The 14,892-nt window shown below is 40.3% G+C and overlaps 1 protein-coding gene across 1 annotated transcript; it reads left to right on the top strand.

Annotated features, from left to right (window-relative positions):
* Nucleotides 1–1,001: 1,001 nt before the first annotated feature.
* Nucleotides 1,002–14,140, top strand: cxcl12b (chemokine (C-X-C motif) ligand 12b (stromal cell-derived factor 1)). Its single transcript, XM_056372538.1, has 4 exons — nt 1,002–1,172; nt 3,497–3,614; nt 8,496–8,579; nt 11,017–14,140. Exons 1-4 carry the CDS (start codon nt 1,106–1,108, stop codon nt 11,054–11,056), a joined length of 309 nt encoding a protein of 102 aa, XP_056228513.1. The 5' UTR covers nt 1,002–1,105; the 3' UTR covers nt 11,057–14,140.
* The last annotated feature ends 752 nt before the right edge of the window (nt 14,141–14,892 follow it).

Genomic DNA, 14,892 nt, shown 5'->3' with positions numbered 1-14,892 from the left:
AATGTATAATTTAGTTTTCTGACTTTGACAAACATGACAGCCCATCACTGAAGCTTCACTTCCACTTCCAGCTTCTTTTTAATCATCTTTCACCAACAGAAAGGACCTGCAGGGTCACAGACGTCTGTCACAGTTACATCAGGATCTCCCATTATTCCCATTTTTATTCAGCACAGCTTCTCCCTTCTCCTATTAACAGCACGATTGTGAAGCCTAAACAGTCCTTTAATAGTTTCATCACAGAGCTCGATAAAGACATGAACCAGGCGTTATGGATGGGAGCCAAGACAGATGACGGGGAGTAAGCAAGCGGGAAAAAGAGACAGAGAGACATAGGCAAAGAGGTGAACAAACAACAACACAAAACTCAGCTAACTTATACAACAATATTAGTGCAACAACAGGGAGCTCTGGCTCTGTAAATAGTCTGAGAGTGATTGTTGGGACATGGTGGAAGCTGTATGTATCGTGTGTGTGTGTGTGTGTGTGTGTGTGTGTGTGTGTGTGTGTGTGTGTGTGGCAGATGGCAGGAACAGGCAGAATGAAAGAATGCACAGAAAAATGGAAAAGGAGGAGAGGAAAGGGGAACAAAGACAATGAAATAGATGATGTAACAGACAAAAATAGAGCAATAAAAGAGAGAAAAACTAAGAGAGAAGTGAGGAAGAGAGAACAACTGAAAAATGGAGACAAATCAGAAGAGAGAGAGAGAGAGAGAGAGAGAGAGAGAGAAAGAGAGAGAGAGAGAAAGAATTCCCCTCAGACTTTCTCCTTGATTCCCAGCCAACACATTTACAATCGAGGAAGTCTCTACTGACTCTCTGCTGCTGCCTCCACTCCCCTCCTCTCACCTCCTCTCCTCTCATGCTGGGACCCCCCCCCCTCCCTCCCTCCTGAGAAAGTGGGACTCCCTCTCCCCTCCCTCCCTCCCTCCCTTTCCCTCTCTCTCTCTTGCTCTCGCTCTCTCTCCCTCCCATCTGAAGATTTAACACAGTGCAGAGCGGAGCTGGCGGTCACAGTTGTGCCCTGGATTGTAGCAGAGGGAGAGAGAGAGAAAGAGAGAGAGAGTGAGAGCAACCCTCCTGCAGCCTGTTCACCCACCACCATGGATGTCAAACTCTTGGCACTGATGGCTCTGCTGGCCGTGGCCACACATGCACCAACCTCCAATGGTGAGTCCAGGAGAGGGTCGATAGGCTGATCATTACTGGGAGTTTTGATACATTTTTTTTTTCTGGGAAATTTTGCTAGATGAGATGTTTCACTGTTAAAGGTGGGGAAAGGGTTTTGCTGCTTGGACGGTGTGGATGCTTGAGCTTATATTATATTAATATTGGCTGTAGAAACTAATGAATAGCTTTATTAGAAAATCAGCTGAATGTCTGGAGATTCTGTTTGGCTTCATGTTTTAATTTTTTTTACTTTGTCATTGTCACAGTTTTATTCCTCCAAGTGTTGTTATAGTTTGATGGTTGATGAGTTTCACTTGTTGCACAAAAACAAAGAAATCTTTTTGACCAATCCTGTAGTGCTGTTGCTCTTCTGGCTGTGGAAGTAAATCACAGCACTTTTATTCCCTGCTTTGCTTATTACAGCTCATGTTTTTTGAGACATGGACAAATAGTGAGCAGAGAGTAAACTTATATTTGATCATGATTCATCCACCAGTGATCTGTGTTAAATTAGTCGATTAATTGATTTGTTGAACATATTTCTGTAAGGATTTTGAGATTGATTCATAATAGACAGCTTTTTTTTTTTTTTAAAGGAGTATAGCCAGTAATTAACTGGTTCTGACTTATCAAATGTGAATTTTTGCTGGTTTTATGAGATTTCTAACTTTGGGGTCTGAGCAAGTTGAAGGTGTTAACTGGGAACGAACAATTAAATGAGAAATATTCAGAAAATTAATCAGTAATTAGTTGCAGCCCTGGATTACTGATATAGAAGTTCATCTGCATCACTGCTGGAGCTTTCTGTAACATTTTAGTAACTGTAATATTTTTCCATGAAAAACTGTATTTAGTATTTTGAGCTAAAATCCTTCATGTATCAGTGGTGGAGAAGTTCTGACCCCACATGCATCACCCTCACGTTAACCTTGGTAGGGGACAAGTCAGGCATGCCTTATGCTAAGCTTGTTGTTTCGGCCCCAGTGAGACCCCTGATTGCACATTAAAGACTTAGGTCTAAATGTGTGTATTTGTCTTTTCTCTTTGCTTTCTTTTCATTAGTTTCTAATTAGGGATAAACAATGCGCTGGTGATAGCAGTAGATGCTCGCTTCTGGCCCTGGTGCTGCGTGCTGCATAATGATCCCTTAGTTAGCATGAGAAAAGAATGGGTGAATGGGTGTGAATCATTAGGCTGATATTACTGAGGATTTAGCCATTTGTGGCAGGACATTTGGTGTCGCATTATAAACAAGCATATCAATAGGAATATGCTGAACCGGCAGAACAAAGGTCTGTTAGTTACACCTGATGCACTTGATTTTGTTGATTTGTGCGTTTATCTGGTCAGGAAATACACAGAACGAGTCTATAAAAATCAAACTGAGCATCTGCCCCGTGACCTTTTATAATTCCTTGACTTTCACTGCAGCTTTGATCCAGTTTTTTTTTTCCCCCCATTCACGCCCAATCTATTAGGATTCCAGTTAAGGCTATTAGGCTGATTTCTTAATTCATTTTAAGTGTTACTGCAGCATGTTGCCTTTCATCCCTGCACTGACATTTTCACAACCTCCTTCACTATTTCCTTGGAGACTCTGTTGTATTTTAAGAAGGCAAATAAGCAAAAAACTACAATCGGTTTGTAATTGCATGTATTTGGAGTTATTCGTGTGCGTCTGCTCTCCTCTGGGCCCCCCGCAAGCCTCCATGGAGGCACAGGGGTGATTTGTAATCATTTTAAGAATGTACTCGAGGTGATTTCCACAGAGGCTGTTGATGCCGTCTGAGCCTCCGAGTGCTCTTTCATAAAAGAGGCGAATATTGGAAATTGAATGTTGAGGGCCCTTCTCCTTTAGAGTGGCGGGGCTGAATGCCCCGAGAGTGAAAAGCTAAAATTCTGCATGTGTGTGTGTGTGTGTGTGTGTGTGTGAGTGACTGGTCAGAAAGGGCTAATCTCTTTTTAATGAACATGTTGTTCAGAGCTGCAGCAGGTAAACTCATACGTTCCCATGCTTTTAAAGACTTGTTACAGTAGATTAAACATGTTTTTAATTTGTCTTCTGAGGGCAGTGATGCATTTAATTGCAACTGAAATGGAGTCGAAGCTACTGTGTTTGAATTTTCAGTTTTAATCCTTAACGACCCTTTTAAATTGTTTAAAATTCAGGCAGTTTGCTGTTCTTTATAGCAGTCACTTGATCTGCTGCTGAACTGCATAATCTAGTTCAAATGCAGACAATGCTTGTGTCGGCTACTTGCTCCCTTGTAACACTTCTTTTCTAACATCACTGCTCATTTGTCCTTTTCCTCGCGCGTTTGCAGCAAAGCCCATCAGCCTGGTCGAGCGGTGTTGGTGTCGTTCAACCCTCAACACGGTTCCTCAGCGCTCCATCAAAGAGCTCAAGTTCCTCCACACGCCCAACTGCCCCTTCCAAGTCATGTAAGTCAATAAGTATGAAATTGCTGCAGTGATTATGATCGTTTCAATTATTCTGTCACTCATGTGGCTTGTTTGAGTTCATTCTTCTACATGTCGGTGCATTTAGGTGGATTTTAATGACTGTGCTGATCAAAGACAAGTCAAGCTTCTGGTGTCCTGCTGTCTTTGGACATATTACAGAACATGGCCCCCCTCATCTTTAGGGACTTGAAAGCCTGTGTTTTTACTGGACACTCATGTAGCCGGCTGGTCAGGGACAGGACAATTTGGGGTTGATCCTTGTTGGGTCCATGCACAGTCCTCGTAGGGACGTGATGCATGAATGAGTTGCTGTGTACTGTCCGTCCATCAGGAGCAGCACTGAAGTAAAAATTGCAATGTGTCACAAATCATTTTTATTTATTGCAACAGTGCAGGTGGAATCTAGCTGATCAGACCTGGTCATATTTGATATATTTGAATGCGATCTCCAAATGTCTTTATAGTGACATGCATTTCAGTTCAATGTTTAATCTTGATATAATTTCAATAAGAATATCAATAATCTTTAGGACTATAATAAGTGGCAAAGTACTAAATGATGAAAATAAAAAGTAACTTAAAGGAAATCAATTTATTTATAGGATTACTTATTCACATGTTTGCTTCAGAAATCCTGCAACCATAGAAGTATTGTAAAATCTTAATTTAAATGAAAATTAAATTTGTCCAACATTGTACAATAAAAGCTACTGAGAGTGCTCACTGTCAGTGACAGTGCCTCACAATAAGAACATGTTTGAATCATTGACTGATTACCTCGTCTTTAAGCTGATGGTGCTTTATTTACAGCCTCTGCCGCTCCCATTTCAGCACCCTTGATTCCTATTAAGCCATTGTACAGTTTGCACAGTTACCTAACACCTAATCATTCTGACCATATGTTATAGGTCTAGTGTTTCATTGTCCTTATGTATTTATTCTTTTGGTCTTTAATCCCATTAATTTCTCACTTTTCACTGTTATTTGATGAATTGCATATCATAAAAGCTAATAAATCATTTGTTATTTGAATACAGTGTAGATTAGGGATGGATGTGTGAAGTATAATGTTAATATCCTTCCATAATTTCCTGAATGAGGGGCCTGACTTTAAAACAACATGATCCACTCAGAAGGAGGAAAGCAGTGACGGCCAGAACTCAAGGGGGCTGTTTCTGTTTTGCAAAGGAAGCAATAATTAAAGGTCAAAGTGATTACCTTTGTATTTCTGCTGACCCCCTGTGTCCCTCATCCACTTTTTTTTTTTTTTTTTTCATTTCCCAACTCAAACTGCCCGGCAACATTGAGTATAATGTCAGTGGTCTGGAACACATTAACTAAACAGCTCCATTCATTTGTTTCGCTATAGAAAATGGGATGGCAGAAGCCTCACAGCCAAAAAGGTTAAAGTCCACGGGGATTCTGCCAAAAAAAGGATGGAGGGGTTGACTGTTAGAAGGGGTGACTGAGTGGTAAAAGGTCAGAGAGGACACAAAGTGCCCCGGCCGGGCCAAAAAACTTCCCTCCAGAAAACAGGGTGAGGAGTCAAGAAGTCACTGAGACGAGGCGCCCGCAGAGCGCCGCTCCTGTATCTCTATTGAGACAGATGAAAGAAAGCCAGTAACACTATAGCCCCCCCACCCACAACCACCACCCACCCACCCGCCCCCACACTCCCTGTGTCCCACCGTGCGCCCTCATCCTACCCCCCACCCACCCAACCTATCCCAGCATGCTGTTGGTATTAACTTGCTGTGAAGTAATTACTACCTGCTGCTTGTGGAACTCCAGCCCTCAAATTCCAGCCAAGTCAATTAGGGTTTAGGTTCTCAGTTGGTCATCCAGACAAGCAGACAGATAAACAGGATGAAGGGAGACACATCAAAACAGCAGAGGGCTCCCGAGCGGATGAGCTGGCCTTCCCTAATAAAATAAAAGAGGAGGGGAAGAAGGGGACATCCCTGGAGGAAAAGCAAACGCAGATCCAGTTACTGAGCTGTTTGGCCTCCTGACTCACATGTTAGTTTGAGGGCTTTGGGGCTGATGCTTGGATTGATGCTCCTGAACCGCTCTTTTAAGTTTCGGGGCCATTTGCTCATTTGCTCGTGTGTGTCCATCTAAATGGGGTGAGAAAACGGGGAGGTGGCACATTAAAGGGGTAGCAGGGGTGGAGGAGAAGGTGGGGGTACAAATTGAATCAGACAGCAGTTCGAGGCGGAGAGGAATGTGTTTAATTTGCAGAGTCGTGTGATGGAGAGATGGAAGGAGGAGAAAGAGGAGCAGTGAGGCGCTACACCTCCGAGTTGTTAACTCTCATACACGACCTTTTGCCACCGAGGTGTGAGACCCACATGTTTGGAAGGGGTGAGACCCCACTGCTTCTCCCCTGCCCACCCAACCAACCACCCCCCTGTTCAGCCCAGCAGAGCAGTGTCTGATAACAGAACAAATCCTCTCCTAAATATTTGGCTCGGCTCTCCATCAACAAACCAGACTTCACTCGCAAGAACACACACTCTCTGTGACCACAGAGCTGTAAATCATGAAGTGGGATCAAACTGACGTCCCTGCATGAAAAAAGAAAAAGCAACATTTTTATTTTTTATTTACTGTTCTAGCCCAAAGAGAATCAGATAGGTAACACAGCATTACACAGAGATGCAAAGATAACGCACAACCTTAATACCACTTAAATGGATAGGAACAGTGACTGAGACCTTGAAGACGCCTTTTAAATGTTTTATTATCATCAGATGTATTGTGTTCCACACTCATAAAATGCTTCTCTTACATTTGCCTGAACATTTGATAACTAGAGCTTTAGCTGTCTTACAGTGTCCAAAAATAACATTGGCAGGAACAGAGAGGGCTGTGAAAATGACTGAAAATGCACCTTTTGATGTGAGATGTGAGATGTATTCCCTCATTAAGACCAACATCACTGTTTAATTGGGCCTTTCGGGACTTTTTTAAACCAAACCAGCCCGACCAAAATCTTTTGCCAGATAAAAAGTTTGCATCAAACTACGTGTTAAGATTCTCTGAGCGCCGTGCAGAGACAGTTTTACAAGACCTACAGTGCAGCGTGATCTGCGATGTGAGCCTTCCTCCCAGCTGTCCCTGAGTGGAAACAGGGAGCTGTGATTTTTCACCGCCGACCGCAGGGTGACAGCCTGTTATGTGCAGTTAAGCCTCCGCTTTTTCAGCTTGGATGTGTTGTAGGATGTGCTGAGGTTTTTAGAGCTTAGCCAAGGTGTTTCTGAGTTCAGCCTTCATAAACCACATCAGATATTATCCCGACGTATTGTGCTCATTTCAACACCAAGGTCCTTTGATTTGTTCAACAGGGGTCGATTTGTTAAATAGGTCCGTATTTTTTTATCTCATCTTATCATATGCACTAACAAAGGGATCTGTGTTGCTTTCTAGAATAATGCAGGTTAGCTGATGTTAAATGAAACAGCACGGAGGCGATTTTTTACTCTTGACATTAAGGTGATCTTGTCAGATGTAGTAATCCTCGGGCTTTAACCGGGATGTGTCGTGCGATGTTTTGTCAGATTAGAGATTAAGTTGAGCTTTTGTTGAAGTGGGCCATCACAAAAAATAAATAAATAGATGACATTATTGTGATTTATTAGCCACAGATCAAGTTAAAGACATACAGGTACACTGCGCTTAACCTACAGCATCTTTAGAGCATTATCTCTTCAACTTCCCCTTTATTACCCACCCAAACGTATATTATGCTCTTTATTGTGCTTAGGGGAATTATAAATGTTGCCTGGCGCCTTTAAGTTGAAAAGACCATACCAGTGGTTTTGCATGTTTTGGTTTAATAAGTGCAAATTGCTTCTATTGTACATTTCTCACCACCGTTAACTAAATTAACAATGAGTTTTTTTGTTAATTTTCCCACGTTGCAAGAAGCCGTTCTTTTCCATAGACTTCACCACTTCATGCATAAGAGAGCACAGCGAGGAATTTGTCGCCTTTATTTCAAATCATAGTTGGTGTCTGTTTGTTGCTTGCAGGTTGTGAGCGGGGATTGTCCTGAAAATCATATTGGTGCATTGAAGCTCGCTCCAATGTCTGATACTGCTGATCAGCAACAATTTAAATGCAGAAAACACAGTTCACAATGTGCGTCACACAACTTTCATGTTTGTTTTGTTGTTTTCTTAGATAAATGGTACAACTTTACTGACACCAGTCAGTTAAAACTGCCATTAAAAATGTTCTCAAGTGACCAAAGGTGATAGATTTTTGTTGTGATGGATTCAAGCTATCAAGCAAATTCCAAGTTTTTGCAAGTCGATTTACTGGGTACCGAATCGAAACTGCTGGCTCCCTAAAATGTGGGAAATCAACTTAGTGTGCTCAGGAAAGCAGTCTGTGGTGTGGTCCTGGGAAGGTCATTTATCTCATCAACAGTCTCGCTTCCCAGTTGAATTGTCTGCAGAAACACAGCAAAATTCCTAAAATGAAAACCAAGTGAGGAGCTTACAGGAGCTTCTTTAAGGATCAGTGCTAATTAAAATGTCAGTCACATTTCCTTGTGGTTACCGAGAGGTCCTGTAACAGTTTGGTTAACCACACAGCTGCAATCTCAACCGAAGGCAGTCCAGCTATAAAGGAAGCCCAGAGGTGACAATATTCTCCAGTACTGGACATGTCCTTAAAGCTGATTCATTACATGTGAGTTTAGATCAGACTCAAATACTTCGCTTCCTCTTTATCTCTGCCGCCTCTCCTTCATGTGAACACCCGTGGAAGTGTAGTAAATTATACAAGCAAATGTTCACTTGCATGTGAAATGGGTTGTGGAGTCTTATCCCTTTTTTTTTTTTCCCCCTACAGTGCCAAGCTGAAGAGCAACCGGGAAGTTTGCATCAACCCAGAGACCAAGTGGCTGCAGCAGTACTTAAAGAACGCCATTAACAAGTAAGAGAAACCTGCTCACTCTCTCTGCTCAGACACAAGCGGCGCTGACAGACACAGGCATGAAATACAGCCCTCTTCTGAGTCTACCATGGTTAAAAAAATAGGCCATTTCTCAGTTCGCTGCTGACAATTGCTCACTGAAATCACTGACACAGTTGATGTAAGCAGCTGAGTTATTATCTGTGACATAATTAGCATCAAGTAAGAGTAGCGATAAATCTGCCACTGGCGTTTCTGCTTCCGTCTTTCTCATAAGCATGTGTCTGAGACTTTAGCAAAGACTGCAGAAGAATCAGGCGTTCATCATTTTTACCCATTTTTTTCCTAAAAAGCATTTTCCACATAATTTTCATCACTTATTGCACATCAGAGTCAGAGTTGTCCTGGTTGGGGAGCAGCACTGTGGTCACAGACTGTTGATGGTAAAAACTGCAGCAGCTCATTCAGTTTTTAATGAGCTCAGTAGTTAAAACGTGTTCAGTTCCTCATAAAAAAATGTTCCCAACATGTCTGGTGGTGATTATCGCCAGGCTGCTTCTTAAAAACGCCATAAACACTTAAAGTGCACAATGTGAAAACAAACAATAAAGTGATTTCTGAGGAGTTACGACTTATTGTTTATTGTGTTAGTAAAAGACCTGCGTGGATACGGAATATTTTAAAAACATGTAGCCTTGTCATGGGAGTCGTCATAGTTCACTGAAGCTGGCATGTGGCACATCAGCAAACAGTCTGTCAGACCAACACTAGAAATTATGTTTATATACAACTAAACAGCAACAGCTCATACGTTTTGTAGGAGATAACTGGCTTGATTATATTCAGAGGCATGAATGAATAAATGAATGAATGACCCCACATTTATTAATAGGTGGTTGTGTTGGATGGTGGCAAAATGGGCCCTAACAAAAGTTCTTTGGTTAAGCTTCAGGAAAAATCATGGTTTTGGTGCATTGTAAATAAACACAAATCTCTGTGAACATTTTCTGTATTAAACCAAACCGCGATCTTTCCCTAAACTTAACAAAGTGCTGTGAGAGTGTAAACATAACCATTAAAAGGTTTAACGAGGCTGTGGTCACTTCCAGTGGATATTTTACTTGAAGGTCAGATATTTTGGTGGAAAACAAACACGTCGTCTGTGAACATTTCACTGGTAGCTTCAGTAGCAGCGTATTTGCAACCTGTCAAAGATGCAAATCAACAACATTTCCTCATTACGTTTATAGAAAGTGTAATCTGGTCACAGTTACTTTACCTCCAAAACATATTTGCTGTTGCAGTTCAGTTGTATATGAAGCTAATTTCTCAGAGACAGGGTTGGTCAGACACAAAACACTTTCATGTGCAGACTACTGTATGTATGTATCACTGTATGAAGAAAGCGGGGCTTTTATTCCACATCGTTACTGTCAAGAGAAAAATTTGTATGTAAATCACAACCGACCTTATTTTTTATTTTCACCCATATTGTTTGAAAGGATTGTTTGGGAGCCTTGCTGCTCTATGTCAGCATCACCCTTTTTCATGTTCACTTACAGTTACACATGAATTACATTTACATGCTGTGAGGTTCACCTATCAAAACTGTTTGCCAACACCTGAGGCCCCTAACATGCTAACGTGTCCATTACTGCTCTGCTGAGCATAACTTACATTGTTACATTTTTTTTCCAATTACTTTATGAAAGAAATCATCATTGCTGCTGGACTACGTTCCCCAGCAGCGTTTTTTTTTTCTAGTGTAAGCAGCGCTACATTTATGTACTGCATGTAAGTCAAAGGTTCAGATCCTTTACTGAAGTAAGAACACCAATAAAACACTGTAAAAAACACTCCATTACAAGTAAAAGTCCTAGATTCAAGAAAAAGAATGAAAGCATTATGAGCAAAATGTACTCAGAATATCAAAAGTAGAAGTATTCATCATGCAGAGACACAACCCCTGTGACTCATATAGTTTCACAGATGACATTACAAGGTTGTTAATCCAGTAAATCCATTTTATTGTTCTAGCTGGTTGAGGTGGAGCTAGTGTACTTTACACAGTACAGTTAGGTGTAGTCTTGGCCCCTCCAACGGGTCATCCGATAAATCTGGACTTTGAATTGAATCTTTTCTCTTTTTATATAAAATATTGTATAATTTGACATTATTGGCCCGAAAATTATTGAAATGTACAATCTGAGAAGTTAGAGGGGGAATTTCTCTTGCTGAACAGCTAAAAATCTGATAGGAGGCCTCAAGTTGACACAGCTTTTGCTCTGGGGATCTTTAACCATTTATCATCAAGTTATAAACACGCTCTTCAAACTGCAGGTCATCCATTTATCATTGGACTGGGTTTTATTTTATAGCAGCATATTCAGAGAATATATGACAGAAATGTAGCTGTTTTCAGTCTCATGAATACGTATCCTCCTGAATCTCTCTGCAGGGTGAAGAAATCCAGAAGACGCAGTAACAAGAAAAACTAAACACAAGGAAAGGCATGTATGCCGTCAGGCCTGTGTCGAACCTGCATACCTCCCAGTCACTGCTATGGATGCATGTAAACACGCTGTATGTACCTGTCCAGCTCACTGGACCGCTCGCAGAACCAGCACTTCACCGCCAAAACCGTGCCGTCCCCAGCACCACCACCGGTCCCTCTGGACGCCCCACGCAGTCACCCCCCCAACCCTCTATGTTAGTACCAAAATGCAGTTACACCTTGGAATGATGGGATGCATGTTGATGACGGGTGTGTGTGTGTGTGTGTGTGTGCGTGCGTGCGTGCGTGCGTGCGTGTGTGTGTGTGTGTGTGTGTGTGTGTGTGTGTGTGTGTGTGTGTGTGTGTTTGAATGTGCGTCACATGAACTAACTCTGACTATGTGTCTGTATATAGAATTTTTTTTACTTCACACAGCTATAAATGAAACAGACCTTTCTGTCTCACACACAAGGTTTTGTGGGTAATGCTGCCTTCATGCTCCTGTCTAAATAGCTCAAATTGTGAGAAAATGTATCAGGAATTCACCTGAGTGAAAATAATCAGTTGTATTTGCAGCAATACGATTACCTCAACTTTAAAGTTTTTGAAAAGAGTGAATCCTACTTACTTTTTAATTGTTGATCTTATATTCGTTAAAATGAATATAAGATCAAGGTGAACGTGGCATTACTCCAAGACTGAGGGGTCATGGGACAGACATGGAGGCTGGCCAGTGGGGTCAACCCTCCACAGGGGGTGACCAATCAGGGCAGGCCATGCTACCACAGGTCTTGCATTGTCTTTGAGCTTGCTGCAGGAACAAAACAGAGAAACTGTTTAAGAAACAAGCACTGATCTTATGGTGCTATATATTCATTATAAGGGGTCAGAGCCTTAGACATATTTGTATTTCACTGTTCATTTTATGCAAGATTTAAGATGGGACGCTGTGACTTCTAAGTCTTATATGAAACTCAATTATGTTTTTACCACAAAATACTTAAAGCGCTGTTGTTGGAGCCTGAAGTGAAAAGAGAGTGAAAGATGATGCTACGCGAAGGCCATACTGTACTGATACAGACGATAAAGAAGTGGAATAAAACACTTATCCATGCAGCTTTTTCATTGATTGAACATATCAACAAACAAAGACCAAATATTTATTCAGTAAAACATGTAACATGAAGAAACCTGTGAAACTCAAAAAAGCGTGACTTTCTATTTCATTTATTTTTAGCAAGAAGCAAAAGAGCATTATAATTCTGGACAGTTTCTTTACACCTTATCAAAGGGACCGGATAACTGTATGTCATCGTGACAACAGAGCAATTTAATGGCAGTATTTTCATACCAACACCTGTCCTTGGTAGGAATGAAAAGCTAGTAATTTGTCACATAAAACATGAAGCTGAATGATAAATGTCACAAAGGGAATGTTCACGGTGGCAAATAGTAAGTTTTTGAGCTTCCTTTTTTATATATATTTGAGCCACTTTATTATCAGATGTGTCTTCTATAAGTAATGGTTTTATTTTTATATTGTGTGTATAATTTTACTAAATGTTTTTTAATGCAATGTACAGTAGGCAGTAGCTACTAAATGAAGGCTATTCCATAAAATGCAAAAAAAAAAAACAGTATTAAATTTCATTTCTACGGTTTCATGCAATATTTCACACGTGTGTAATGGTTTGTTTCCAATTATTATGCACAGTATGCAACAGATTCCTTCTCCAAAGGATTAAAACACTATCTTTTAACATGTTGTTTTACAAAATGGATACAAAAATCAACCAAACAAGATCAACTTTTTCCTTTTGCTTCGTCGTTCTCTCAGAGTTAAAATGGGTGAACTGGATAATATCTGTTGAGTCCAACACACAGTGATTGAAAAACATGGACCAATGTCATTGTGTTACATGAGTCAGGAACTTATTCAGCTTGGCCCACCAGTCGTCCCCGTCGGCCACTTGACGTATTGACGTATGATGTGTCAATAGAGCCACTGAGCCAAAACAGAACAAAACCTTTGAGTTGAGAGCCAAGCGACCAACATGTGCTTTCAATCTGGGCACTCCCAGCATCCCTCAGGCTTTCATTCAATTTCATTCAACTGCTGCCACGCTGCAAAATTAGAGCCTGTTTTTCTTCCCCTAAAATTGTAATGGAAGACCTGGTGGTCGTAGTAATTGTTACGGTCTTTGTTTTGTTTTGGTTTATTGTGCCTGATCTTTTTGCTGACCGACTGGTTACAGGTGATAATTTTATCAATTTGTAGTTAATAGTGCAATAATCCTGTAAGTGTAATTTATTTCCCATTAATGTAATAGAAGTTAATGGACATTAATTCTATATTATTACACTAACTTGTTTAGAAAGAAGATTGTGAAGTTACCTGTGTAAAGTTCAACCTTTATGATATATATATTGTGATAATAATCTCAATAACAGCAAAAAAGTTACGACATTAAAAAGTGGTAAACTCTATTAAATTAATGGGAAATGTGTTTACCACACTATTAGCAGCATTTGTTTCATTAATGATTTATGTGAATGAGACACATTTGTAACAAGTAATTAGCTGTACTAGACAGACTTAAAGTGAATTTCTGTAGTACTGTGGTCCCATTAATCCCTTGCAGTGTTAGTGCCATTCATCAAACAATCACTGTAGACAACATTTAGTATGATTCAACTGTATAAGCTGAATATACACGCAACGATATTATCACACCTATACTTGCCACCAGAGCTTTTACAGTAAATGGGTGTAACAGTGTGTATTTCAGACCAAATGTGCACAACAGTTTTACATGTCAAAACACATTCAGGTTCACATTTACTTGACACTTGTTGCATTACTGTCAAGTAAAATGTATCAAAGTGGGTGCATGTGTTCGGCTTTGGACCCCAAGACAATGTGAAATAACTTTATTTCTTTTGAGGCAGCTTCTGACACATATTCTTCATATACGTGAAATGTATTAGAGTATTACCCTGTGTATTTTCACTGTTTGTAAACCAAGAGGCAGTATTTTAGCTATGATACTCAAGCCCTATTTCAATAAAGTCATATGAAATAAAAATCTATCTGTCTTTATTTCTGAAGAAGAGATCTTTTTTTCATATACTGTATCTAAAATGTATTTATTTAAAGCTGGAGTAAATGATTTTTGATTAGTAGCCTAGAATGTAGAGAAGCAAAACAAATGTACAGAAACACAGCCTGGATAGACCCATGACTTATCTCAGTGTTAATGCTAACGCTAACTACTTACCAGCTGGCCATGGAGCAATATCAGCATCCCATTTGAATTGAGTTTCGTCCTGTAAAAAAATGTGCAGCAGCTTATGACGACTCATGGTTGTGTTTTACTGTTAGCTGACCTCTAGTGGCAGTAGTCATAATAAAGATTGATGGAGGGCAATTTCTTTCCTGAGTGAAACTAACATTGTTTCTTTCAACCATGTTTTTATTTTTATAACCATGACAACAAAAGTCCTCTCACCTTAACGCAAGTACTTTGTATTATAACCCAAACCATGATCTTTTCCTAAACATAGCCAAGTTGTTCCATAAGCTTATCGTAACCATGACGACGAAGGTCGAGTACACCTGTTGCTGGTATGCTCCGATGGGCTGTATTATTGTTACTATCTATGGATATGGATATTTGGATATTTGCTACCATCACTTTACAAGCTTAACATTGAGTATATTTGAGTTTCTATGCAGGAGCTTGGAAATCAAATAATGAACTAAAAACACGCAAAGCTGTAGAGTCAAGCAGTGCTTTCATCACCATGAGCAACACACTTCACATTACAGGGAGTCATTTG

Source organism: Seriola aureovittata, chromosome 3 (genome assembly GCF_021018895.1).
Source record: "Seriola aureovittata isolate HTS-2021-v1 ecotype China chromosome 3, ASM2101889v1, whole genome shotgun sequence".
NCBI classification, from domain to species: domain Eukaryota; kingdom Metazoa; phylum Chordata; class Actinopteri; order Carangiformes; family Carangidae; genus Seriola; species Seriola aureovittata.
This window is presented reverse-complemented; position numbering and strand designations above follow the sequence as displayed.